Here is a 26,666-nt window from a genome sequence, read left to right as displayed (position 1 = left end):
CGAGCATCCCAGGCGAAGCAGGGACTCCTTTTTAACCCCATCAGAACCCGTTAGTCCTGGCTTAGTGATCTCGTAGAATTTCAGTTGTGATGTGATGTGCCCAGACTCCTTCTATTTTATGAATTTTATAGCGTTTTAGCTTTGAGCTCAGGAGGCAGCCACTGACGAGAGTGAGACTCCAGGACGGAGCTTTTCCTTCCCTGTATCTCCCGGGAGGAGAGCCCATCAGATTAGGGTGTGCATCCGTGCGCACACACAGCCCTTAGCTGTACAGACCCACCATGCAGAGAGGCTCCCTAGGGCCCTGGAGAGCACCCAGGGGTTCTGGGCCCCCGGTCAGAAGAGCCTCCTTCCTTTGTTGGTTTCTGGGTCGACCAGCTGCTTCAGCAGAGGTGACCCCGCTGAAGGGGAAAAAAAAAAAAGGCTCTCATTTCCTGACTCTTGTTCAGCCTTTACTGTTTAATTTAAAGATGGCTCCTGACACAGCCTCTGCATTCTCATAAACACTTACTGAACCTCTAATGAGTGCCAGACACCATGCTGGGCACTGAGTAGAGTGAGGCAAGGTCCCTGCCCCCTGGGGGCTCACAGACTGAGTGGGGAGGCCGGTGACCACAGGGCGACGAGGGCTGGGATTCTGCACCCTGGGGCCCAAGTGACAGGAGCCCAGCCACACCTCAGGTGAGACAGCACTGCGGAAGCTCAGGGAACGCTGGTGCTAAGCAGCTTCTTCCCAAGAGTCACCCAGAGCTGAGCCTTCTTGGTGGGGCAGTGAAGGCTTCTGGAGGGAAACCAGCCCCTCTCCTGCTTGCCCTGACTCAGTCTGCCCAGCTCCTCGGCAGTCCCGCCAGTGAGGGCCCATCGGACGCACGCCGCCCAGCTGCGCGGCCCCAGGAGTAGAGTGGGGCAGGGGAGGTCTGTGGAGTGCAGGCAGCTACCACTCTGCCCTGTTTGGTGGAGTCACCCTGTTCCTCAGGGTTAGGAATGGCCTGCCTCAGAGCAGTTAGGTCCTCAGACCCACAAGCCTGACTAAAACAAGAGAACCAGTCTTCCCATGAGAAGCAGAATCCCAGTCTGCATTTCTGTGCCTGGGGACAACTGAGGTCTTGCAGCGTTGTCCTTTACTAGATGTCTTTCAGTCTTGAAACATCATGTCCTGGGGTGTGAATTAGAAAGTCGTAGCGTCTGAGCCTGCATCAGTGGCTGCCCACCCTCACGTCCAGTTGCGAGCAGTTCCCGTGGCATTTCCTCAGGGAGGGAGCAGATGTGTCATCCTCAGACATGAACCACAGATTTTTTTTTTTTAATGGGGGGACACCCTCCTGAACCCTTGCTTCCTTCCAAGTTCATTAATACATGTTCAATCTTTGATTTCTTAAAGCCAACTGAAAGTGAAAATGTCCCTGTCCCAACTGCTACACCTGGGGTAAGACCAGTGACTAGTCTCCAGGGGCTGGGCCTTTTCCTTCAGTTTATTTGGCCATGTCGAGTTTTCCACTAGTTGTTCTGTATTCTCCATGATTGTCCTTTCAGAACAGTGTCTGCAGTGGTTTGCATTCATCGTCAGTGTCCAGTACTCTTGACCAGACCAGTGTCCTCCTCTTAACACACTAGACCACGTGGACATGCATGTGCTGTGTGGACCCAGGGTTTCCCAAGCCCTGTGTTGTTAGCATGTAACTTTTCCTCTCATATCATGCTTTTTGAGGTGAAAAGGCCCTAGAAACACATCTTCAATTCTTACCTCTGCCACCTCTGTGTGCATCTGTTGCTGTTTTTCTGAAAGTGTTGCATGTTCTACTTTCCATTGGGTTTGACCTCTCCATGATAACCCTTCAGAACTCTGAAGAGAGCAATAGAATCTCCATCACCTTTTTCCGTCTTTTCCGAGTGATGCGATTGGTGAAGCTTCTCAGCAGGGGGGAAGGCATCCGGACACTGCTGTGGACTTTTATTAAGTCCTTCCAGGTAAGAGCCATGCCAAGGGCTTCTTTGTCTTTGAAGATCATATGTAAGTCAGTGGTTGTCCCCTGTTGTGGAGGATCCGGACTCCTTTCTGCAGGACTGCTGTGATCGCCTAGGTCCAGAGAGGACCTGGAATGCTGAGGAGACGGGCCCAGCATTGCTTGGATAAATCGAATAGGATTACTTGCTTAAGGAAGCAGAAGAGAAAGCAGTAACGCCTGCAGCTGAGAAATCTGCAGCATTTCTGAGATGGATAGATGTACGGGGCTCCCCGCACCTCAGTCCTCCCCAGGATGCCCGGGATGAATGGTGATGTCTGAGAGAGGGAGGGTCCCAGCCGACCCCTGGAAGCCTCATACGGCTGCGGCAGTCCTGTCCGTTGGCTAATCTAGACACAAATCAGAGACTACTTGGCCTTGGCCAGCACACCATCCCCCGTCCTGGGTTACCCAGTGCCTGGGAGGATTACAGAGTGAAGGGCCCCTGAGTATAAGCCAGGTCCCCTTTGTCATCTGTGGCTTTCCAGCCTGGTCCAGCCTGGTTCTTGGCTGTTCCAAACAGAACCCAGCTTCTCCTGTACCTTCCAGCACCCCACCCTAGATGTTCTGGTCTTCCGGACTTACTCTGCTGGGGAGGGGGGCACAGATTCTTATTAAGAGGTGCACTGCATGGGGGAGTTTGTAGATGTGCAGGAACTTTAGAAAATGAGTCGTGGATCTTCATTTCTTTACCTTTTGACTTTTTAATTCAAAAGTAGTAAATGCTCACATTAACAAATGAAGTTATTCGAAGATACGCAAAGAACAGCCCCATCGGCTCTGAGGAAACTGGTGTTAATATCCCAGGAAACATTTTTCCACAGTGGGTAGAATTTTAACAGGTAAAGAGGAGAAGGGTTGGCATCTGGGGAAGGAGGTAGATCCAGAAACTCAAGAAGGAAAATCGCAAGTCCTGTTGGGGACAATGAGACTATAGGAGGAGCTGGGATGCAGCTCTGAGAGAGGCAGGGCAGGTGGGGGGCCTCGAGCAGGTGAGCCTCGGTCCTGGAAAGGGATTAAATCCTAGACGGTTGTTATTAATACAAAGTACCAACATTTGTGAATGAACTGCTATAAAAATAGAATGATTCATGCAATAATGTCATTGTTACATTAAACTTTTTAAAAAAGTTTTGGTCACTATAAGATGAATTCATGTCACAGAGACATGACCATACATGACCATTCATGTCCATAAAAACTGAGAAACTGTGCCAGCAGAATTCTTAAACATTTGCTCATCTAGGGAGAAAACGCACACTGCTGTGGCAAGGACAGCCTGAAACTAACCCTGTGGGACTCTGTTAACCAGTCCAGTTGTCAGGATGGTGCTACTGCACTGGGCCAAGCTGGCAGTCACAGATCCAGAGCTGGCACAAGTCGGAAGGTTTTTTAGCCCCTGGCTTTCTGATGACCTTTCTCAGATAGGAGAGCAAGCGGAGGCTTTATGCATGTGCGCTTGGCCTTAAGTTTAACAATATGGGCACTCCTTGGAGGCGTGCCAAGCACACAGACATCTTCTGTCACCTGAGATGAGGGAGACAGCAGTTGAGGAGCCTTGGATTAAAAGACCAGTGGTGGGCTTCCCTGGTGGTGCAGTGGTTGGAATCCGCCTGCCATTGCAGGGGATGCGGGTTCGAGTCCTGGTCTGGGAAGACCCCGCATGCCATGGAGCAACTAGGCCCTTGCGCCACAGCTGCTGTGCCTGCGTTCTAGAGCCACTGAGGCCCGCCCACTTAGAGCCCATGCTCCGCAACAAGAGAAGCCACCGCAATGAGAAGCCAGTGCACCGCAACGAAGAGGAGCCCCTGCTCGCCGCAACTAGAGAAAGCCCGTGCGCAGCAACGAAGACACAATGCAGCCAAAAATTGAATAAATTTAAAACAAACAAACAAAAAAAAAAACGGTGGTCTGACCCGACACATGTGCTTATATTTGATGTTCCTAAGGAGAGCCCAGGCTTGGTGACCACACAGCTAGCTCCTTTTCTTCCCTGGCCCAGCCCCCAGCTCTGCGGTTCTTTCGGAAAGAGTGCATTTTAAGAAAGGTGTCTTGCTTTCTACAGCCACAGCCAGAAAGTGGTTCTTCCCCTCTGACCCAATAATTCCACTCCTAAGGCTTCACCCTAAGGAAGTACTTAAGCAGATGCAAGGTGATTTTGCATAAAGATGTTCCTTTGCGAAAGAGCCCCTTGCCCTCACCCCAAACACGCCCACAAAAGAAAGCAGAAGCGATCTAATTGTCTAGCACGCTGGAATTGTTTCATCAATTACAGTCGTTTCTGAGAGCGACACTGTTTAGGATTAGGACGCACTGTTAACAACTGTGGAAAGCACGTCCTGCCTGCAGCTTCATAACCCGAGGTGTGCATGGGCTGCTGTCCTCAGGGCTGAAGCCGGGCTGCCGGGCTGGGGTTTAAAAAGCTCTTCCTCACTATTGATGTCCTTACAATATAACATGGAAAAGAATAGAGCATGTGCCCCATGTGGGCCTTCAGTCTGCCCCCAAGCCATCCGGGGGGACAGGATGTTCACTCTGAGCCAAGCGCTGCTTCTCTTCCAGGCGCTCCCGTATGTCGCCCTTCTCATCGCCATGCTGTTCTTCATCTACGCGGTTATCGGCATGCAGGTACGCTCCAGCACCTCTCCCCCGGGTCCCGTTGCTACGTCGCCTCAGATCTGTGGCAGGCTGTACCTTGGCCAGGTGGACTGGACAGACAGGTCATGAGTTTTCAGCCGGTCGCCTTGGCTGCTGAAGAGCTGTAAAGATGAAAAAGACGTGGCCCTGCAGGAGAGAGCCTGAGCCAGCGAGAGCCGGGCTCAGAAGGGCATGCAGAGGCTGGAATATGTCAGAGGAAGCTGGGTTTAGGGCACTCCCCACCCCCAATCTGGGTCTGAGGGGAGCCAACTGATTGAGAAAACCCATCGTTGATTGTAGCAACAGCAAATGCTGTACTGAAAAAAGCCATAATTGTCCTATTTTCTGCATCAAAGTTGCTAAGAAGATATGAGTGATACAAAAGTCTGTATCATCTGAAAGCATTACAAACTATTTCTAGATGCTGGGGCTGAACTGGAGCCATTATCTTGCCTCAGAAGCGCCCCTCTAAAAAGAAGCGTGAAACCAGGCTCTTCTGTGGCCTGGTCCTGGCTGAGGGGCTGTGGGACGCTCCCCAGCTCCTCCTGAGGTGGGGAAGGGGGCAGAGGAGCTTCCCTAACAGCTGAGCCCTAGCGCAGAGTGGGCGGGTAGGGGGCAGAGCCCCCTGGAGGAGAGGGAGGTGGAGGACCCTGTGGCCCTGGACCTCCCCGGGGTCCCTCTGCCACGCTCTCTGCTGGTTCAGGTGCAGCCTTTCAGGTAAGGGGGGGCTGTGAGTGAAAAAGAGGTCAAGTATTCCCGCAGCAGAGAAATGGTGGTACGTGCTTTTTTATTCTGAAGGCAGAGAAGCATTTGCAAGTGACTAGGACTTTTACCAGGGGTTTTGAACAAAGAGGCCGTGTGCTCGAGCCCCTGTAATTTAGCAGCTTGTGACGCCATGGGCCCCAAAGGGTCTTTTATGCCATAACATCCTCATATAAAACTTAAGTGGCCGCAGAGAACTGGAAACCGCATCTCGCACACCACCCCTGTGTTCACTCAAGGGTCTTTACCGGCCATCAGGGTCTTCGAAAATGCCAGTCTGCTTCTGTATTCCCCACGAGTGAAGAATTTACTAACTTCCCCTGGCCCTTAAGGCAAAGCCAACCCTCCTTCCCATGGCCCACCGGCCCCCCATCCAGGCTTGTCTGCAGCCTGGTCCTTGGGCTGTTCGTCACACTCACGTTCTTTTCATTTCCTGGAGCACCCGGGCCACGTCGCCTCTGCTCCTTTGCAGGTCGTGCTCCCTCTGCCTGGAGCATTCTTCACCCTCCTTGTCACCTGACTGGCTTCTCCTTCCCCTTCAGTTCTGGGCCTTAACCTCACTCTCCCTGGAGGCCTTCCCTGACCCCAGCCCCAGCCTCAGGGATCCTGTGAGCTGTGCTTCCCCGTCGGGCTGGACCAGCCCTGCTCCCATCTGAAGAGGCTGCCGGTCTGGTTACTTTTTGCATCCCTTCCCCAGGCTAGGAGCTCCTTGAGCTGAGAATGTGCCCAGCGGTTAGCACCGAGCCCAGCGTATCTTAGTGGGATGAATAAAGTTCCAGGGACTCTGGGTATTGACCAAACTTGAGTTCTAAATTCACATATGGAGGGGTGTGTTTTTTTCTTTTTTTTTTTTTTCGGTATGACAAAATCTTTTCTTTTTTTCCCCTAATAATTTCTCTCTCTAGATGTTTGGGAAAGTTGCCATGAGAGATAACAACCAGATCAACAGGAACAACAATTTCCAGACCTTTCCGCAGGCCGTACTGCTGCTCTTCAGGTGACTGAGTCCAGCCCGGAGCAAGTCTCTCTGGTTCTGGCCTCCAGAGCAGCAGAGGACCCGGGTTCTTAAAGCATTTGGTCATGGTGGCCTTTTGTATCTGTTGGTTTTGTACTATTAAACAGACACGGTAGCATTTTAGTCACAGAGGAATTTTGCAGGCTTTTGGCCATTCCCATCGTGATTGGCTTAAGGTTTTCCACTTGGGAGTGAGTAGGTCTCCTGAGCCGCTGAGAAGGTGTGGGGTGTGTGCTTACACATGGGCGCATGTGCTCGAACAACCGGGAAAATGAAAATTTAGCAGGAATGTAGAGGCCTTTTGCACAGTCAGTGGGGAGCATCCTGAGATGTGCAGTTTCAAACTTTATGGGATTGTTTTTAACTCCATTGAATAGCTTTGTAAACAAAGCACCTTAAAGTGAGAGAACTTTCTAGAAACCATACAAGCAAGTCCTAACGACTGGAGAGCAAGTTCTTTGTAAGTTAGTTTCCAGTTCTTTGCTTTCAACAGAATCAAATGGGGATCTAATCGAGTTGTCAGATGGTAGGTCATTAAAAATAATAATCGTTTAAAAATTGTAACATAAGTGTTTAAGGAAGAGAAGACCACAAAACAAACATCCCTTTATACAAAAAGAATTGATGTGCTTATATCAAGTGAGTGATATAAATCAAAGGGAGTTGCAACAGGGCCTCCCTTACTGATGTAAGTTGCATTTGAAAATAAGTAGGAATTTTCACTAAATCAAACTGGCTTTCCCCCCAAAGTACTTAGGTTTTGGTCTAATTAAAAAAAATTTTTTTTCTTAAAATTTCTTAAAGATCTAAGCCTCGAATGCCTTCTTTGTTTCTTTACTTAATCTAAAAAAGGTGTGCGACGGGGGAGGCCTGGCAGGAAATCATGCTGGCCTGCCTCCCGGGAAAGCTCTGTGACCCCGAGTCCGATTACAACCCCGGGGAGGAGTACACCTGCGGGAGCAACTTTGCCATTGTTTATTTCATCAGTTTTTACATGCTCTGTGCATTTCTGGTAAGTGATCAGAATAGCCGCCCTACCACCAATGGACACATCTTCATGTAGCATTTGGGATTCAGACCAGTGACGTTGCCCCGTCAAATAGCTGTGGGGTATTTTATGCTGACGAGCAGTCTAGACTCCACCGGGCCGTCGAGGTTTTGCTGAGCGAGGCCTGTGTTACTAGCGCCTTTGGTGTGAGCAGGGGCTGGGTGCTCGCTAACAGGCTTCACCATCCCAGCTTCTTAGGGCTGCTGGTTCCTTTATAATAAAAAATCTCAAAGCCACTGCACATAGTAGTGACTTACGAGAGTGAGTTATTTCGTGGCAAATTATAACACTGCAGTGTGTTTCAAAAGGTCAGGCAGTACATTCCCCCTGCCCTCCCCTGGGCCTATACCCAAACCATTTTGGAAAGCTAGAAGTCTGCCATTTTCTTAAACGTTCTCCAGAATGAAAGATTTTCAGCCTCTCTAGGAGAAATGGGTCCAAATGTCTTGTGACCCTTACAATTAGGAAGCACTCACTAGGGTTGAACCCAGCTCATCCCACTACAGCTGAAACGCCCTCCTGATTGGCTTTTACAGATCATCAACCTGTTTGTGGCTGTCATCATGGACAATTTCGATTATCTGACCCGGGACTGGTCTATTCTGGGGCCTCACCATTTAGACGAATTCAAAAGAATATGGTCCGAATATGACCCCGAGGCAAAGTAGGTTGAAGAGAATTCCATCTGGCTTGTGTGGGCTGTTTCTGGATGTTGGGTGTGCTTTCCTGTGGAAGGTGGGATGGACCGAAAGCCCGGGCCTGCTGGTGCTGCCCTGCACCTCATGCCGTACTTTGTCTCCAGGGGAAGAATCAAGCACCTGGACGTGGTCACTCTGCTCCGCCGCATCCAGCCCCCCCTGGGGTTTGGGAAATTGTGTCCACACAGGGTAGCCTGCAAGGTAAGTGTCCTGTTAGCGTCCCCGACGGCCTCTCTTGCAGGAACTCCCTGCTTTAGTCAACAAACCCTTACTAAGTGATGCTCTGTGGAGCCTGCTGTCAGGCACTGGAGATGCCGAGGTGAATGACATGTGGTTGCTGTCCTTGAGGAGTTCTCAGCTGTGTAACTCTTAGGTCACCCTGTCAGCCAACAATAAGAACAGGAAGGGAATTGTGTAATTTGTCACTGGGTAGAAGGAGGGGATGGTGACATTTGCATCAGGTCCAGCAGGAGAGAAGCAGGAGTTTGTCACAGGGGCAAGGGCATCGCAGAAAGGGAGCCCAGGGAGCCCAGACGTGGAGGCAAGAGAATGGAGGGTCGGTGTGGCTGGAACGCAAGAGGAGGTGGCAGAAGGCCTCAGGCCCAATCTGAGTGTAGCTGCGAGGAGCCTTCTGTGCTATGCTGAGTCCCATGGAAGAAACAGGAGGAGACATCCATTCTAGAAAGTTGACTCTTGGCAATGGAGAAGTGAACTGGGGACAGGAGAACACCCAGGAGAGCTGTTGCATTATCTCACTGTGAAGTACCGAGAGCCAGAGGGAAGTGGGCATGGAGAGGAGGGGATGGCTTAGGGATCTACTTAGGGAGTAGAGTGGAGAGGACTTGGTGGCCCGGACGTTTCCTAATTTGTGTGATGGTGCACACAGTGACGTGCCCCTCGTGTGCATCCGGCGGTGGCGTCTCGGGGATGGATTCAGATCTCCTGCTGAAACCGCACTCCTCCTCGGACGGGACTCGAACCCGTCCGCACCTCAGATTGAGACTTGAACCCACAACTCCTGACTTAGGAGGGGACTCGAACCCACTGTCTCTTAGTTAAAACCACTCACCTGGTGTCAGGACTTACTGAAACTCAGGTTCTTTTGTCTCGCTGCAGAAAGAATTCAGCGTGAGGCCGGCAAAGAGGCCGGCAAAGAGTGAGTTTCTTAGCATAGGATGCTTGTGAGAGATACAAGCGGGCAGGCAAGGGAGCACAGCCCCGAGAACAAAGAGGGCTACATTTTTATAATCAGAGAAAAATGGGGTAGGGGAGAAGATCACCTTCTTCCTCATTTTTGGCTAGACGTCAAGGCTGGTATCCTTAGTTCCTCTTTTAACCCTTGATGGTCTAACCAGGACTGTCATGGCACTCTTTACATGATACGTATATTAGCAAAAGGGTGGTAACGTATACTAGAGCATGGTAGTTCATCTCAGGTTTTGGTATAATGTCCCCTTTCACCTGGTTTCTTTCCCCTCTCATCTATATTCCTGTCTTGGCTACACACAGGAATGTAACTCTTCAAGGACCATTAATTCCCTGACTTCATATAACAAGATTCAGATCTCATATCTATTGTCTTGTACTTTAACTACATATGTAGATTGTTGCTTGGTTACTGGATGCTTTTCTCGAGTTGTCTCCCACTGTTTAAACAGTCTCCCAGAGTCCCTTAGAATTCCCTTTCTGACTTGAATCCCCTAGTGGGATTTTTTTGTGATTAATTTATTTGGTTGCGTCGGGTCTTCATTGTGGCATGTGGGATCTTTCGTTGTGGTGTGTGGGCTCTTCATTGCAGCGTGTGGGCTTCTCTAGTTGTGGCGCGTGGGCTCAGTAGTTGCGGTGCACAGGCTCCAGAACGCACGGGCTCAGTAGTTGCAGCACACGGGCTTAGTTGGCCCGTTGCATGTGGGATCTTGGTTCCCCGACCAGGGATCAAACCCACATCCCCTGTATTGGAAAGCAGATTCGTAACCACTGGACCACCAGGGAAGTCCCCCTGTAGTGGGATTTTTAAGCTATCTATTTAATTATCCTACTCTATCCCTGTCACCATCTCACCCCATTCCTGAAGTTTTCACATCAGACCATGCTCTCTGCGAGCTCTCATTGAGATTTGTTTTCCTTTCATAGAACTCGCATTGAACCACCTTGAGTCAGCTGTAGCAATAGAAAAGGATCCCCCTTTTTAAAGGAGAAATGCAAGATTTGCCTGTTGAAACTCTGCCCTATAGAAATCCAGCCAGTCTGTGCAACAACTGGTCCCCTCTTCCCACAGATATGAGGGGATTCGGGGTCAGGGGTTCACCCTACCCCCAAAGGGATGCTGGGCTCGCTCTAGACAGAACCCACAGTGAAGAGTGGAGTCCACAGTGTATTTCAGGCTTTCAGAGAAATCCGAGCCAAAACTCATTGTCCCCTGGGCTGGAAGTCCAGTTGGCAAGTCCTTGGGGTCCTTCCCCAGTCTTTGCTTCTCCTCATCCTGGACTCTGGATGTAGGCAGAGAATAAGCCACAGATGTTGACTTTTTTCCCATAAATTTCCCAGTATCAGCCTCTTTTCTGTTTCCAAGAACAAGATGGGTTCTGGCTCATGGCTGTTACTTTGTGTTTGCGTTTCCAGACCCTTTTATGTAAAGGGTCTACGTGTCCTTCAGGCACAAAGTAGTCCATTTTGCTGATTCAGGAACTTGCCAGGGAAAGCAAGTGACTGTGCAGGCTCTCCTAGGACTAGGAATTTAGGTGGGATGAATCATGTGTACACAAGACTCCAGTCCATTAATAGGGAGGAGGAAAAGGGTTTTCAAATCTTTCTCTTGGGACACCTTGTCCGCCAAAAGTAAGAAATTTGAAACTGTTAGAAGTGCTAAGTACCACTTACTTAGCACTTACCACGTGCCAGGCACCTGGCTGGAGTCTTAAGTGTCTGTGAGCTCCTTTAACCCTTGCACAGCCCTTTGCTGTGGGCATGGCTTCTGCAGTAACTGGGGCCACAGAGAGTTTCACTCACCCAGGTCCTCTCCAACTCTCAGTGGTGGTGTTACAGGGGCGAAGAGAGAGAAAAGAGAAGCAGGATGTGGGGATCCAGCTCTGAAAGACCAAACACTGGACTCATAGAACCGCGTGGACTTGTACAAAACACTCCACAGTGGTCTCACCAGGGCAGGGTCCTTGAAGGACACTCCCTGCGATAGGAAAAGTAATCGACCTTGTTGGTTGAGGACCTTTGTCCCAGGCTCTGTGCCTGGCTCATCATACCTGGTACATCACTTTAACCCCAAACAGCCTTAAGGATGTGCCCAGAATGGAGGCCTTACCCCAAGACACAGGGAGAGCCGGTTAATGAGAACGGGAGAGGAATGCATGGACAGTAGGGAGTCTAAAAAACAAACAAAATGCATCTTCTGAGTGCCCGCGTTTGCGCTTCATGACTCGAGCTTTGATCTTTGTCAGCTCAGATCTCCTCAGATACTAGATGCCCCCCCCAAATGGCTGTTGAGTTGAATCGAGGGTTGATTAGAAAGGAGATGAGGGATAAACAGAGAACAAACGAGGAAAAGGGCTGCAGCTGTCATCATTCGTTTGCATTCTATTAAGGGACTTTTCTTTCTGTTTACAGAGACTAGTTGCCATGAACATGCCGCTCAACAGTGATGGGACAGTCATGTTTAACGCAACTCTGTTTGCTTTGGTCCGAACGGCTCTTAAAATCAAGACGGAAGGTGAGCCCTCCGTGGAAGCAGGACAGGTGGGAGAAGAGGAAGGGGAGGCCGTATCCCACCTTGATTCCCATCTGGGCCTCTTCTTGTCAAAAGCGGGGCAGGGAGGGGACACCCCCCCGCCCAGGGGATGGGGCGGTATGTGAAATGAGAACATCTGTGCTGGCCCCACTGGCCGGACCTGCTTCCCTCAACCCTTCTCCCCTCCCTCCGTGCTTCACCTTATCCTGGAAGGTTGAGAGGTGAGTCGGGCCACCAGCAGCCCCGGTGAGAACAGAGAGGCATTGCTGGGCAAAAGAAACAAGGCTTGTTCCCCCCTCTTGCTTTTTGAATTCAGGGAACCTGGAACAAGCTAATGAAGAACTCCGAGCTGTGATCAAGAAAATCTGGAAGAAAACCAGCATGAAACTACTTGACCAAGTTGTCCCTCCAGCTGGTGGTCAGTGCAATTTTTTTCCTAAGTAGTTCTTGACCAGCACATTGGTGTCAATGCTAGTCTCTAGGAAGCCCAGCGTGTTTGCAGAATGCTTAAGGTACCAGCCAGAGCATTGAGGCCAACAGCTAAAGGCCCTTCAGCCATTGGTGTAATGATTTGGGGTAACGTGAAGACCACTGCAGACAAAGGAGAGGCTTCAGTGAGAAGGATATCAAGACCCATATGGTTGAAGCCGGGGTTCTCTTGTGGGTGGAGGGATTAATGTTAGGAGAACAAGCTTGCTGCCTCAAAACCAAAAGCCTGTATTTTTTTTGCCCCAAATGAAGTGTTTAAAACTAGTTTTCCTATATCCTTCAACATACTGTTGAAAACCTCTCACACACAAAAAAAAAGCTTTCAGAAAATGGTGTTTTTGAAATGTTCTTAAGACTGGATCTGCTACCATAATTACCAAAAACATCCCTTTGTTTAGAATTTAGAGATGGAACTAACAGGCATGCTTATTTCCTTTTGCTATCATAAAATAACTGACTAAACTTTTCTCAGATTTATATATATATATATATATAAAATACATATATATATATAATACAGATACTGTATTTCCATTTTTGTCTAAGTATACATGGACTTACAAGTGGAGATGATTGTGTTTTGACTTTTATTTTCGAGTTTTAAAGGTGCAGGATCCGTATGCTCGGTGCCAACATGCCTGCACTTTACCCCCTAGCCCTGGGCACGTTAGGAGTGTTTGGTGTGTTTTGTAACCAACTGAAATCTTATAGTGTCCCTGCTCCTGCGGCCGCCAGACTGGGCTGGCTCAGGTCCAGAAGCTGAGCCAGGATGGTGGCCTCTCCTTTTGAGAAGGTGACAACCTCTGGCTCTCGGGGGCAGAGAGAGCAGCATGCTGGCCAGCTCTGCTCCCCGGCATGACTCCAGAGCTTTTTGTGGCTGGAGAGAGCCGCCCAGAGCTGGCAGGGCCACCGGCTCAAAGCTGGGAAAGATGGCCCACAAAGAAACGATAAAGGGCTACTGTGCAAAACAAAACACTGAAAGAACAAAACCGAAATGAAAACTCCCGCCTAGAGAGAGAACCCTGGCTCTCCACGGGAGAACGGATGCTGCACGCTTAAAACGACCCTTTGGTTTTCGTTCTTTTCTTTTTAGCTGCACACCCAGGTGCTCGCATGGCTGAGACGAATTGCTTTTTCCAGTCGTTGTAACAATGTGCTTGAGCTTTTCCTGCAGCCTCCATTCCTTTCAAGTCTCAGTCTTTCAGAATATTCTGAAGCAATTCTGTTTTAGGGTGGTGGCATGGAATCGGAGTTATCTCTTGCCAGTTGTATTCCCCTACATGTTTCTCACGATGCAGATGCATGCCTCAGAGTAGCGGGCCCCACCTGTCCAGGGGGTCCGGCCTCAATGGCACGCGCGCCTCCCGTCTCTCTTGAAACGCCAGCCTCATTACAGGCCAGTCTCTCTCACATCAGCGCCCATCCTGGCAAGGCTCGCCTGGAGAGAGTCATTCGCATCACTGTGAAACTTCCTTTCTTTTCATTTCACCACAAGAAAAGTCCAGAATTTGGCTCCCTTCCTTGGAAAAGCTGATCAGCTCTTAGCCCTACTGGCCTTCTCACGAAGGCTACGTAGTCTTCCGCTTCCTTGGTCCAATAGCAGGCCCCGGTTTTCTCTCTGTTATTTCTTAGCCTGGATTGGGGGGTTAGGATGACAAGGGTTAATCTCTTCCAAAATGGCAGTAAGACCGCTGAGAAACCTGGGACAAAAACAGTGCCTCAATAATGGCTGGAAAACTCCAGAAGTTCCACGGCATGGGTTGTGGATGTGCTGGAGCTTATCCAGGTTGAATCTCAAATAAGTGCTCTCGTCACCGAACTTCAGGCTTCGGTGGACAGACTCTGGTTGAGTTGCTGCGCAGGGCTGTAGCATCTGCATTCACCCCTTGCCTCTTTGTTTTTCCTCTTTTACCTTCCAGTAGACCACTGGGTCCCAGCCTTTCCCACACCGAGGAGCACTTAGGAAAGGGGAGCATATTTACGACCCTCTGGGCCAGCGGACGGGTAGCTCCCACGGCCGAGGGGCTCGGTCTCCCGCCCACTGTAACCCGGTCAGAGGGCGGAAAACTGAGCCAGGCCAGCCCTGCACCTGTGACTGGTCGACGTGGGTCGCTCGGGGGCCCCTTACAGCCCTGGTGACAGAGCAGAGTAGGTGCCCACCTTAGAAGGCTTTGCCAGCACAGGGGTGATGTGAGCCCCGCTCCCCGCCGAGGTCATCACGAGCTTGATGAGGCGATACTCGGGAATGAGCCTGGAACCCAGGCCGGAATTCCGGGCTCTCGCGGCGCCTTTGGCCGCGGTGACAGCCTCTCTGCTCTCTCCGTGCTGAGCTGTCTCATTTCCCATCTGGCCGTTGCTGGTGTTCTCACCTCCACTCTAGAGTCTCCTGCCGTTGCGTGGATCTTCCTCCCTCCTTGAGAAGTCCCTCCTCCTCCCAGGGGCGCTTCTTTGTCTTTGGACCTTCGCCCCGGACCTGGATCTTGGGCCCTTTTGCCCCGAGAAGCGCTCAGAGCCGACCCCGTCGCTCTCTGCAGTCCTGAGCCCAGACGGCCTCACTGCACTCACTCACTCTTCCTTCCTTTTCTGACCTGCTGTAGCTTTGACTTTTCCTGTTCTTAAGACTCTTCCTGGGCCCAGTTTCAGTAGCTCAGCATCTCAGTGCAAAAGGCCAAGTGACCCTTGAGAGACCTGCCCTGTAGAGCCCTAGGTGGGCACCTCTGCCCTGGAGCTGCCCCTTGGGCAGAAACCTGATCTGCCCTCTTCACTGAGTACACCGCCCCCCAGGTTCTGGGCCAGGGAGAGCCGAGACCCTCCCACAGGAGCCCCCCTTGGCCCCTCTAGGCTAGCACCATCCAGGTGGAAGGGAGAGAAAGGTTAGGCCTGCTTTTGCTGGAAGCGTCCCAGCACGGGATGAGGTGGGCCTTCTGTGAGTACAGCCAGTGCTTTTCGTGGGAGCCCACAGAGAAGACTGGAAACCCTGGCCGGCAGAGGCTGGCTGCCCCTGGGATTCTCAGGCCGCAGTCGGTCCACCTCCTGCACGTAGCCTGGTGGGGAGGTAGACTTGTACTCTGGGAGAGGTGGCCCCAAAGGAGCAGGTGGCCCTTGTGGTGGAGCAGGGAGGTGGTGGGGTAAAGAAGGAGCGCCCAGGCCCAGGGGTCCCACATCCCAACTCACCTGGCCTGGAGCAAGTCATGGAACCTCTGTCCACTCCCCTCTCGCCTTCCTGCCTCTGGACAGTGCGTTGTTAGACCATTTGGACCAGCCCGAGACTGATGAGAGACCTGGTTTCACATCTACCCAAAGCCCTAGGTTCACTTTGGTGGCCCCTACACCGTTCCCAGACTTGCCGGGCTTGGGTTTAGAAGGAATGCAATACGCTTCTCAAGGCTGACCACCGCCAGGCGTCTTCTCACACAGTAACACTGAGTAGCTTCTGACAAGGAAGTTGGGGGCCGTGGGAAGCCCAGAATGGCCCAGCAGTGTCCAGACAGGGATACCCCCCTCATGGCCACAGAAGGCACCCCACCCAGGAGGGTCCCAGTGTCCCCCGCCCTGTCATGCTCTATGATCCATTTCAGTGGATGCCACTGTTGGCAGCTTGTAAAATAACGGTGACTCTGATGGCTCACCATCCCCCGCCCCCTGGCACTTAGGACCACCCAGAGTGCTCTGCGGGCCTCTTCTCCCATAATCCTCACAGCTCCTCCTCCGAGAGGCTTAGGGAGAACGCAAGCCCAGAGAGGCTGAGCCCCTTACCCAAGATGGCACGCAAGTTGCGAGGGCAGCCTGGCCACAAGTGTAGCTGTGCTGAAGCCTGAGGGCAGCAGCCGTTCCTCCTCCCAGCCTCTGCGAACCGTGGTCAGTAGCCCCCGGGGGCCCTGGACAGATGTGGGGGTGAGCAGGCCTTGTGGAGACCCCCGGGCACACAGCCACTGCCAGGGTGGTTTCCCGGGAGACAGCCAGAGCCCCTATTCTGCCTCATGCATCACCTTCAATCACGCTCGGCAGAGTTCCAGCTCCCCAGCCACACACGATGGGGTTGTTTCTGAACAAAGCAGAAATAAGTCGGCTCAACTTTGAGGTTAGTTGGAGCTGTCACTTGCAGTATCGAAAACAAGCAGTTCTGAATTACAAACCAAGGAATGACACGTGGAGGCTATTGGCAGAGAATTAAGGGGCACATGTAAATCTGGGTCTGCAGTCACTTTTCAGAAATGTCTTCTCCTTCCAAGCCTGTCTGTCACCTTTCTGAGGTCTCTATCTTTATCTCCAGGCATTGGGATTTGGATGGTTAATTGTCCTGAGTGTTCGTGGTAATTACACATGCAAATCCCTATGCGCAGGGGTGAAAATATGACCCATGAAGCCTTTTTTGTTTTGTAATTTTTATTTTGAATCAGTAACCAAGACGGCACTTCATAGTGTTACTAATATGCTGCTCTATTAAACTCATGACAAGTGTATTATTTTCTGCAATTTTGAGCATCAGTTTATTTAGCTGACTCTGATTTTGAGCCTTAACTGCTTTGCACAACCTTGCTTTTCGCTAGATTTAGTCTCCCAGTGTCCTAAGCGAGAGCTCAGTGCCTCGTGCCCCGTCTTGCCCTTCCCCCAGCCCCAGCCAGAAGTGAGTGTTAAGGCTGTTGCTGGAAATATGCTGATTCGGGAGAGCTCTGTCTGGTCTCTCCGTTTAGATGATGAGGTAACCGTGGGGAAGTTCTATGCCACTTTCCTGATACAGGACTACTTTAGGAAATTCAAGAAACGGAAAGAACAAGGACTGGTGGGAAAATACCCCGCGAAGAGCAGCACAATTGCCCTACAGGTGAATTGTTGTTTTGTCTTTTTCTCTTTTTCACTAACGATTTTACGAGCTTATTTGAAATACTAGAGAGCTGACTATTCATGGTTGAGCAGTACCACCAGGATTTTGTTTAAACTGAGATACTGCACACTCCCCCAAATGTGGACTAGCCATTTCTGGGCCACCAGGTAAGTACCTCCCCCTCCCTGCTTTCTCTGGCGTGCCCCTGCGTCCGCGTCCACTGTGGCCCGGCCCCGCGGGGCAGGGCCTCCAGGACAGTGGCCGAGGCACATCCCTGGCGGGAGGGGAGCCAGAGCTGCCCTCGTGCCTTATCTCCCCCAGGGCTTCTCCAAAGGCAGCGTCCTCCGAGCAGGCACCCACCTTCCCCCAGCCTCGGGCTCGGGCCCTAGCCGCCCACGAAACAGCTTTCCATCTGAACGCAAGTGCTTTGTTTTGTTTCTGTTTGTTTCTTACCCCACTGCTTGTTGGTTTTCGGTCCATCTCAGTAACATCCATCACCTCCTAGTGCACGTGTGCGTGTGTGCGTGTGTGTGTGAGTGTGTATGCGCGTGTGTGTGTGTGCGTGCGGTGTGTCTGTCTCTGCGTGTCGTCTCCTGAGGGCCGTGAGGCTTGCTGTGCAAATGCTCTTCTCTCTCGACCCAGCCAGCCTCTGGTCCCTTCACCCGCCCGGGCCCCGCCCAGGCACCCGGAGGGGGGATGTAGTTTCAGGAACCTCTGGTTCCAACTAGGGTCCATGCATTCAAGGGTGTAGAATCCTAGGTAAGCCCAAAGCCCTGGTGGGAAGCAGGTGTGTGGGGAAAGGGAGTCCCAGTGGAGACCCGCACGGAGAGGGGCTAGGAAGGGAAGTCTGTGAGTGCTGTGACTGAGAAAGCAGAGTGGAGAAGGAATGAGGAAAAGATGCCAAGGACTACAAAAGTGGAACTCCAGAGGTTGGCAAGCTGTCAGAAACAACTGTCCAGATTGATCAAAAGCCCTGTCATCTCTGCTGTCCGGATTATGCATAAGATAACGTTTTCCTTTTATGTCCCTGTTATCACCATTTGTCTTAAACTGGGCCTTGTTGGTATGGGTAAGGTTCAACATGGAAGAGTCTTTTGCTTTTTTTCTGGGGGAAAATGCCCTGCATTGTCTTGTGTTCTCAGTGATGGTAATTACCAAAGTGAAGGCTTGTCTGTGATCTCCCTGAGAGAGAATGAACATGAATGACAATGAATGCGTGAAGGAAGGAGGGTGGGGTGTGTGCATGTGGCGGGTTAGGAGATGACCTTGTGTGACAGTGACCTGTTGATTCATGATGCAACCTGGGCTCTGCCCAGACAGCGCTGGGGGGTGGGGTGGGGAAGGATGGATGCTGAATCTGACCAAAGACAATTTCTGATTTTTCTTCCTCTGGTCACATCTCCTAAAGGGAGTTCAGTGAATCACAGGCTTGAATAGCTGATTGCCATCTCAGCCTGCAGAATTTGAGTAAAGCTTTCACCTCTGACCCATCCAGTTTACGAAAGTGACAGCCCTTCTCCTGATCACAGCTCACAAGTAGCCTTAGAGAGAAGCAAACTGAAAAGACGTGTTTGCAGACTTTGAGCAGGTCTGGTCCATACGTTCTAGAGGGCGGTGTGGCCAAACTGGGTGCAAGGGCAGGGAGAGATGATCATGTTTCTGCAGGCTTTTCCCTAAAGCAGCGCTGGGCCTGGAGGACTAGGGGCCGAATTCCAGAGTGTCGTGATCCCCTCCTTGTAGGGAACTGCTTGCTGTTCTCAGGTTCTAGCTCTTGGGGCTTGATGACTTTTCTGGAGGGGGAAACATACTCTTTCGTGGATGGCTGTGTCGTAATTCACGGTAACCAAGGTAGCGCTGCGCTGAGAGCCTTCTGTTTTCTGCAGAAGGCATATATGATGACCGTCTGGATACAGGGTTATACCTTTGCTGAGCCCCCAAGGCTTCCCAATTAGATGGCTTCAGGGCTTGCTCTGGTGGCTGGATATAGTGTTTGGAAGTTTTAAAAACCTGAACAACAACACGTGGCTACGTAATTGATAATCACATTTCATGGGTGGGTTTCACTGAGTCTTTAAGTTGCAAGTTCAAATGATGCTGAAGCTACGTGTATACATCATGGGTTAAAAAGACTCTGTTACATTGTGTCACAATCATGTTTTTCCCCTGGACATTTTTTCATTTCGTTGTTTACAGAAAGTTTCCTTTCCTTGGTGAAATTAAAATATCTCCGGTTAGATGCCAATATCAACACACTTCCACACGGTTCCATTGGGAGTCGAGGCTGTGACTATAATTTATGTTGAGCACCCAGCCTAGGAAATTAAGTTGTGTTCATAATCTTGACAGATACGTTCTGAAAATGCATTCGATTCTGCAGCAAACATTAAAAGCAGAAAATTTTTGTTTCCTTGAAGGATAGCTCTCATTACGTGTTTGGTTTCCTGTGCTCTAGAAAGGGCTTCAGACGTGATTTGTCACTCTTCATTTAATTAGCACGACGAGGCGCTTCCTTTCTGCATTGAGGAAATATCACGTGACGATGTGGCAGTTAGGGAAGCGGAGTCAGATGGCGGTGGGAGGAGAAATGGATCAACCGTGGCACTAGGATGAGTACACAGATCCTCGAGAAAGCTCCCCAAGGTGGGCGCGGCCTGTCGAGAAGTGGGATGAGTTGCTCCTCCCTGTGCCAGGGGCGCCAGGAGGCTGAAAGCCCAATTACTAATGAAAAATGGAGTGTGGGTGTCAGGTGAGCACAGGAGTCAAGACGTAGGCCAGTGCGTGCTTGTGCGGCGTAGGGTGCAGTCTGTCTGAGCAGGATCAGAGCTGGTCCACGTTCTCTGTCCCCCGCCCCCGCATTGGAATGGTTTCGGAGGGCGCACAGATGCACTCTGGTTATCAACTCTGTGGGCTCCATCTGGTCTTCCTCTGTTCAGACCAACTGCAGGGCCCCTTCTACATGAAGGGGGGTGGCTTGAGGACCTCCTGGATCCACGTGTGGGTAGGAGCTTGGCACCTGGTGTCCTCTGGCCTCTGTGGTCTGAATGAGTGTGCAGTTTCCATCCGCCCATCCATCTTCATCATTAAAGCCAGCCTTCTCTCCAGCCCCTCTCCAGAGGGAATCAGAGAGAAGCTGCATCAGGCTTTTTTTTTTTTTTCCTCTCACTCATCCCCTACATGCCATATTCACTTTAGTTTGACTCTGCCTTTGCTCTTCATCCATTGTTGCTGCATCCCAGTGACCTGCAAATTTCCACAAGGAGCAAGTAAATAAAGGAACACAGCTCTGCAGCCACGAAAACTCTGTCCCCTTCCCAGCAAATAGTAATGCCTCATCAGATCTTCCAGATGAGGACTGCAATATACAGACACTCATTAGTCCAGTATTTCACGGATTAGAAAAAGAAAAAAGATCCCAGAGTGGGGAAAGTTTTGTTCATTTCTTTTTCTTTCAACGTTCGAGGATTTCCTTTTTGCAAAAGACACTCCGGTGGACTGAGGGGAGGCTGTTGCCCACTCATCCCAGATGGGAGCCTGCCCATCTTCAGGACAGGAGGACTTGAGAGGGATAGGTTTTTCTTTTCGTTTCTTTTCTTTTTTTCTTACCTGTTTGGAAGTTGCGTTTAAGGAGGAGACCGTCATTTCCGGCTTGCAAAGAATTAGGTGGTTAGGTTTTATAATGTGAAAGCCTGAGCCCCAGCTGGCAGGTGGTGGTGTAGGTGGCCCAGTAGAAATGTGGGTGGTGGAACGGAATCAAATGGCTCTCAGTCCCCGATGTGGCCCCCTCGGAGAGGCTCGGGCATAAAGATAGAGGAAAATGGGATACTCCACAGACATTGAACCTGTAGAATATCCCACACCTGTTATCTAGTCACCTCAGTCTAAAAATTAGCAAGATTTTTTTGTCTTTTTTTTAAAAGCATGATTCCATCTAAAGCCATAAAAAGGCTTTTTTTTTTTTCTTTTTTAATCTAAGAGAAGAACAGATGCTAACAGATGAGATTTCACTGGCTGATTCATTTGTTTCAGATGCTTGAACGGATGCTTTAGAATTTTCTGCCTGAGCTACAGCACCACGCTCGTTAGTCGGAAGGCGTTTGTGGCTAAGGCCTTGAAAGGGAAAAGCCTCAAGTGGGCTTATTTCTACTGAAACAGCATTTCGGGAGAAATGCAGGAAAAAGCAAACCCAAGGCCCCAGAGAGACCCCTTCCAAGCAAAGCACTCCTCCGGAAGGTGGAAGCAGGGCCGTGGCTCAACTGCGGAGCCGTGGTCTCCTGTCACGGACGCTGCTCGGTGGCTCCTTTTCATGAAAGGGAATGAGCAAAGGCTTAACAGTTTTCCCTTCCAAGCAGAGACTCAGAGAAAGGGAAAGAGTGAGAGCAAAGGAGGGGGGCAGCCGCCCCACAGAGAAATGAAATGAACACAACTTCCTGATGCTGGCCAGTAAAAAAAAAAAAAAAAAAAAAAATTCATAAAAAGATTAAGCAGACCTGCGTAAGGTGGGCAGCTGACTCCGTTCCAAAGTCCTGCATCCCTAGTTTACCTGAACTACCAAAGACTGGCAGGCCCCTTGGCACTGGGCTGACAAAATTCCTTTTATATATGCCAGTCCATCATGACCTCCTGACCATCCAGCTCCACTCTCTGCAGTGACCAGTGCAGGATGAAGGGAGATGTGGACAGGACAGGAAGCTCAGACACCCCCATTTAAACTAACACATACACCTGCATGCCCAAACCAACCCAGGCGACACCTCAGGTTCCATCTTAACGCGTCCGCGGGAAATACCACCACACCCAAACCTCATCCGACATTGTCCGTCTTTAATTCAAAGCCAGTCTGGGGATGCCTCTTTGGAAGCAGTGTGGTCCAGTTTCAAGGACACTGGGAGTCAGGGAACCTGGGTTCTAGTCCCAGTTCCAGCGTTCACTTGCTGTGTGACCTTGGGCAAGACACTTAACCTCTCTGTGCCTCAGTTTCCCCATCTGTAAAATGGGGGTAATAATGTCGACCTACCTCACAGGGCTGTTGTGAGGAATAGCTAAGTGATTGTAAAGCACTTTGAACGTATACTTGCTTATTATTTAAGACTACAACAATAATAATATCATATGCCTGTTTACTACCAGAACTTTAAGAAATTCTTGTTTTTCTTTGACCTCTTCTCTGTCCTGTAGTGATCCATCGAGAAAGAGAACTCTCCCCTTTTTGAGATTTCTAGGAAATGCATAAAGATGTAAACAGCAGGAACTCTTCAGGTTGTTTTCTCACATCTTACAAAAAGTAGATGCTTTTGCACAAGAAGTTGCTTCGAGGGGCGGGGGGAGGTCCCCTCTGAAATTCTCAGCTGTTTCCAGGCAGTAGTTGAGGAGTCAGTACACCTGATGCTGAGCCCAAGATACCCAGAGGTTTAGTGCAAAGTTGAGTGCAAAACCTTGAAATTCCTGAAATGTCTAGAGAAGAGAAGGGTTACAAGCTCTGGTCTGTGCAGACTGGAGGCTGTGTGCATGTGTGCGTGTGTGCAGGGCGTGGAGAGGCCCAGGATGTGGGGAAGCCCAGCTCCTGGCTGTTCTCATCCTCAGCCAGGCAGGGTGGGGGAGCCGTGTAGCCAGTGGGAAGAGTGGTGCTAGCAGAAGTCCCCCAGGCCCGTCCTATGCATGACTGAGAGGGTCCCTCCCAGCCTGGAGGTCTGCTCCAGTGATGTCTTCTGTGCTGTGACCTTTGTTTCACTTGGGAAACAGGCCTGGCCCCCAATTTGGTTCCTGTGTGTGTGCAGACTGTCTTAAGTCTAGGAGCTCGTGGTGGGTTTTCTGCATTCTCACAGCAGAGTCCGTGGGGCCAGAGAACAGGGTTGACCTCTTCACACAGCACCATGGGTGGTGACGTGGGCATGGGGGCGACCCCTGTGAAAATGTCGAAGCACAGCTGTACCTGCTAGTTGACAGCTGTGGCCCCCAGCACCTTGAGTCTCCTCACCCCCTGCTAACATCCCAGCCCTGCACCAAACCCCTCTGTGATTCAGTAACTAAAGGGCGAATGCCTGGTGTAGCAGGGACCTCTGGGAGCCTATTCTGGTCTGAAGGCCCACCTCTGCTCTGACTGGGTAGTGCCCGGGATAAACCAGTTATTAAGTATGTGGTGTATCATCCCTGAAAAAGAAGCTGGTCAGCTCTGTGGGCTCAGGTAAGGAGTTTATCCACCATCACAAACGATCCCCCTGTCCCTGACCGACTCTGATGTCGTTTATTAAATACTAAAGGGAGTGTTTGTGCTCGCCCCCGCCCCCTGTCTGTGTCACCCCATCTCAGAGGCCCACAGTGGCCATCTGTCTTCTAGATCTAAGTCTCTATACACCAGAGCCTCAGCAGAGCAGCTCTAAGCAATCCACGTGGCTGGTGTCTCCACATGCCTTTCTGCACAGTCCTTCCACATACGTAGAAACTGGAAAGCAGTAACTTTCTAGGTGGGATTTACGGAACGGTCTAAATGGAACGTGAGAATCTTGCCCCGCGTGGGCCTGGCTGTGTGCTGAGTGACGGCCCTGGTGGTGGCTGGTGGCTGAGATCAGTTGGTGAAGGACAGCCAGAAGTTGTCGGGGCCACCTCCCGCCTCGCTCGAAAGGGAAACGAGGCTTCCCTGGAACCTGGTTCACAGTCAAACTGCAGATACCTCTGTCCTTTTCCCTAAGACCTTAAAAGAAGAGTATAGCTTTAAACGTAGAAAAGTTGTAAGAGACAAGTCATGTTTAATAGGTCAGATTGACAGACTCAGCAAACTCGGTGCCCAACACCAGAATCCATGGTGCTAAACTCTGAAGCTCCTGGATGGAAGACACAATGCAGGCCAGGATCCATCGCAGGGACACAGATGTAGGATCGGGCCTCAGGATCTTCTTCAATAGCTTACTCTATGGTGTGACCTAATTAAAAATTCGGTTGATCCACAGGATTATTGGGTACTGGATTCTCTCCTCTTAAAGGCAGGAGATCGCTCCTCTCTAAGAATAGTAATTATTATTTTCAAAAGTCTCTGAGACGATAGAATGACTGAAAATAAGGGAAGTTACATGATGTCATCGCAAAAGGTCTTAATTACTGTGGCATGCTATTGACTAACACCCACCTAGGAGCCCTCTTTAGCCCAAACGTATCACGATTTGGTTATCCACTGGCAGGAGCTTGCGAACACTCGTGGTTCCTTGGCTGGGTAGGTACCTGCACGAATTAGTTCTCCCTGGCACACCGTAGCCCTGAGAGAGGTGGCTATTGGGGGTAATGGGAGGGCACATCGTTCTAAGGCACAGTGAAGGCAACCCATGCCAAAGGCTAACTCAGAGAAGCCACGAGAAGGATGTTTCTTCCCAAAGTAGAGAAAGGTCGGGGGAGATCACAGGAATCCTGGATGGGGGAATAGCCCAGCTCCAGGAAAAGATGGTGTTGCCTGTCTGAGGGCAGGTTATCATCAAGTTCTACAACTTTCTGGTCTCAGGAACCTTTTATGCTCTTAAGAATTATCGAGGACCCTTCTGTATCAATATTTACTACATTAGGAATTAAAGCAGAGATTTTTAAAACGCAGAATATGCAAGCACAAAGTTGCCGGAGAGATGAGATCCCCAAGGTTTATGCAGCCTTTGAAAAACCCCACTGTGCTCTCAGGAGAGGATGAGAGCGTACAAGGCTGAGAGCATCCTTGTCTTATTATGCAAAACACAATGACCTCTTGGACCCTTTAAGGTGTCTCAGAGGGCCCCAGGGTCCTTGGGCCACACTTTGAGAACTGCTGCTCTGGGGGATTGATCCCATATCCCCCCCTAAAGGAAAAGGGTGCTGGAGCCTTTTTCCAATCTCCTGCCCCTACCTTGAACTGTCCCCTAACTCCCAGGCCCGTCCCCAATCCCAGCCCACTCACCTATACATGGAGCTGCCTGGGCCCCCAGCGTCCAGCCCGCGTTCAGGCTGAGAGTTGTACCGCACATGCCATGTCTCACTGCCTGTGCTGATCTGGAGGAATGGTGGTGTGAATTCGTGTGTGAGAGAGAAGTGTCTGTAAGGATCTCAGCTCCTGAGAGTGGCACGGCGGAGACAAGGATATGCGCTGAGTGTAGGACCAGTTTTTGCGATACCTGGTGATTTCTGTCATTGCCGTGATACAAGAGTGCTGCTGAGTTAGTTGTAAGAAGTTTCACCTTGATTGAGTGGCAGCCACAGTCATGTGGGGTTGCAGTCATGAGTGAGCGCATGGTGGGAACTGGATCCTGGCACTCTTCCCCGTAGACCCCAAAAGGTGGGGCGGCATGGTGTCATTGGAACAGCCGAACTGCGCGTCGCGATCCCTAGCTGAGCCATCACTCGTGTGGGCAGGTCACTTAACCAAATGGGAATCATCTTGGCTCTCCCCTCCCCGGCCCGCCCTCCCAAGATGTAGTGGGATAAAGTATGTTACATTGCAGTGACAAAGATGCTAGCAGAATAGGTCTCGATTTGTGACTTCTGCTAAGCCCACATTTTAAGTAAAACTCTCTCTGTTATCAGGAAACTGGCAAGCATTTCTCCAATGCTGGTGTTAAAACTACAACCAAGAATTAAGGTGGAACTAAAACAGTTGGCTTTGTCAGATCAGAAGAAATGTCACAGATTGCTTTAGATAATTTTTTTTAAGTTGCAGGGAAATGTCATAGATCACTTTAGGTAATTTTTTTAAACTTCCCTTTATCTTTCAAAAGGAAGGTAACAAACTCCATGTACACAGCGGAGTGCCACCCCCAGGGTAACTTACATGGTAATGTTACAGCTGACTTTGCAGGGAGGGTGGGAATCACTGTGCGTGACTCACGGGGGGCGTGCCTTCCTCGTAATTCTAGCTCTTTATGTTTATATATAACTCGAGGACTGTTCATAACGGACGCAGAGGCCACACCATCACATCTTCCCTGGTGGAGAACAATGACAAAAGAAGGGGTGTGCCTGTGTGTGATGTGTGTGCATGTGGGGATGCAGGGGAGGTGGAATGGCTTATAGATAAACAGGTGTATGCTGTGAGAATTTAATCTCCAGTTCTTTGTGCCGAGGGAGCTAGTCTAAAATGATCCCTTCTAATTGGGTAGGGGCAGAAGCCTGCTAAAGGGTTAACCAGAACTCGCCTTTAACGAGATGACCGAGCAGGGCCGGCCTTGGCTGCGGGAGACCTGCCTGTGATAGAGACCCGGCTCTGCTCTTTGGCTGGAGCCTGAAAGCCTGGCACTCATACCCGAAGATGGATGGCCTGGCCCAGTCCCAACTGGAGACTCACATCTCTTATCTGCACTGTTACAGTGTAGGTTCAGGAGGGGTTCCGGGGCGTTTCTACGTGCTGAGAGCTGGCAGACGACCGGTGTGAGTGATGGCGCTAGCTTAGGGAGACAGGCAGTGAAAGCATTTCAGATGCACCAGGTAGGAAAAACTTAACCCTGA

At 50.5% G+C, this 26,666-nt stretch overlaps 1 protein-coding gene across 18 annotated transcripts in view; it reads left to right on the top strand.

The window, feature by feature from the left end:
- The window catches only part of CACNA1D (calcium voltage-gated channel subunit alpha1 D), a 317,823-nt gene that overhangs the window by 275,046 nt on the left and 16,111 nt on the right, over positions 1-26,666 (top strand). For 11 of the 18 annotated variants that reach the window (XM_060308362.1, XM_060308357.1, XM_060308354.1 and 8 more), the window contains 10 exons: positions 1,382-1,426; positions 1,840-1,968; positions 4,566-4,631; positions 6,308-6,399; positions 7,270-7,429; positions 8,002-8,129; positions 8,268-8,364; positions 11,782-11,884; positions 12,219-12,320; positions 17,086-17,216. In XM_060308362.1, the coding sequence (XP_060164345.1) occupies positions 1,382-1,426; positions 1,840-1,968; positions 4,566-4,631; positions 6,308-6,399; positions 7,270-7,429; positions 8,002-8,129; positions 8,268-8,364; positions 11,782-11,884; positions 12,219-12,320; positions 17,086-17,216 (1,053 nt within the window). Of the gene's footprint in view, positions 1-1,381; positions 1,427-1,839; positions 1,969-4,565; positions 4,632-6,307; positions 6,400-7,269; positions 7,430-8,001; positions 8,130-8,267; positions 8,365-11,781; positions 11,885-12,218; positions 12,321-17,085; positions 17,217-21,242; positions 26,471-26,666 lie in introns of those variants that run through there. The other 7 variants (XM_060308364.1, XM_060308363.1, XM_060308361.1 and 4 more) reach the window with 2 other exon arrangements.

The sequence above is a fragment of the Globicephala melas genome, chromosome 11 (genome assembly GCF_963455315.2).
Source record: "Globicephala melas chromosome 11, mGloMel1.2, whole genome shotgun sequence".
NCBI classification, from domain to species: Eukaryota; Metazoa; Chordata; class Mammalia; order Artiodactyla; family Delphinidae; genus Globicephala; species Globicephala melas.
This window is presented reverse-complemented; position numbering and strand designations above follow the sequence as displayed.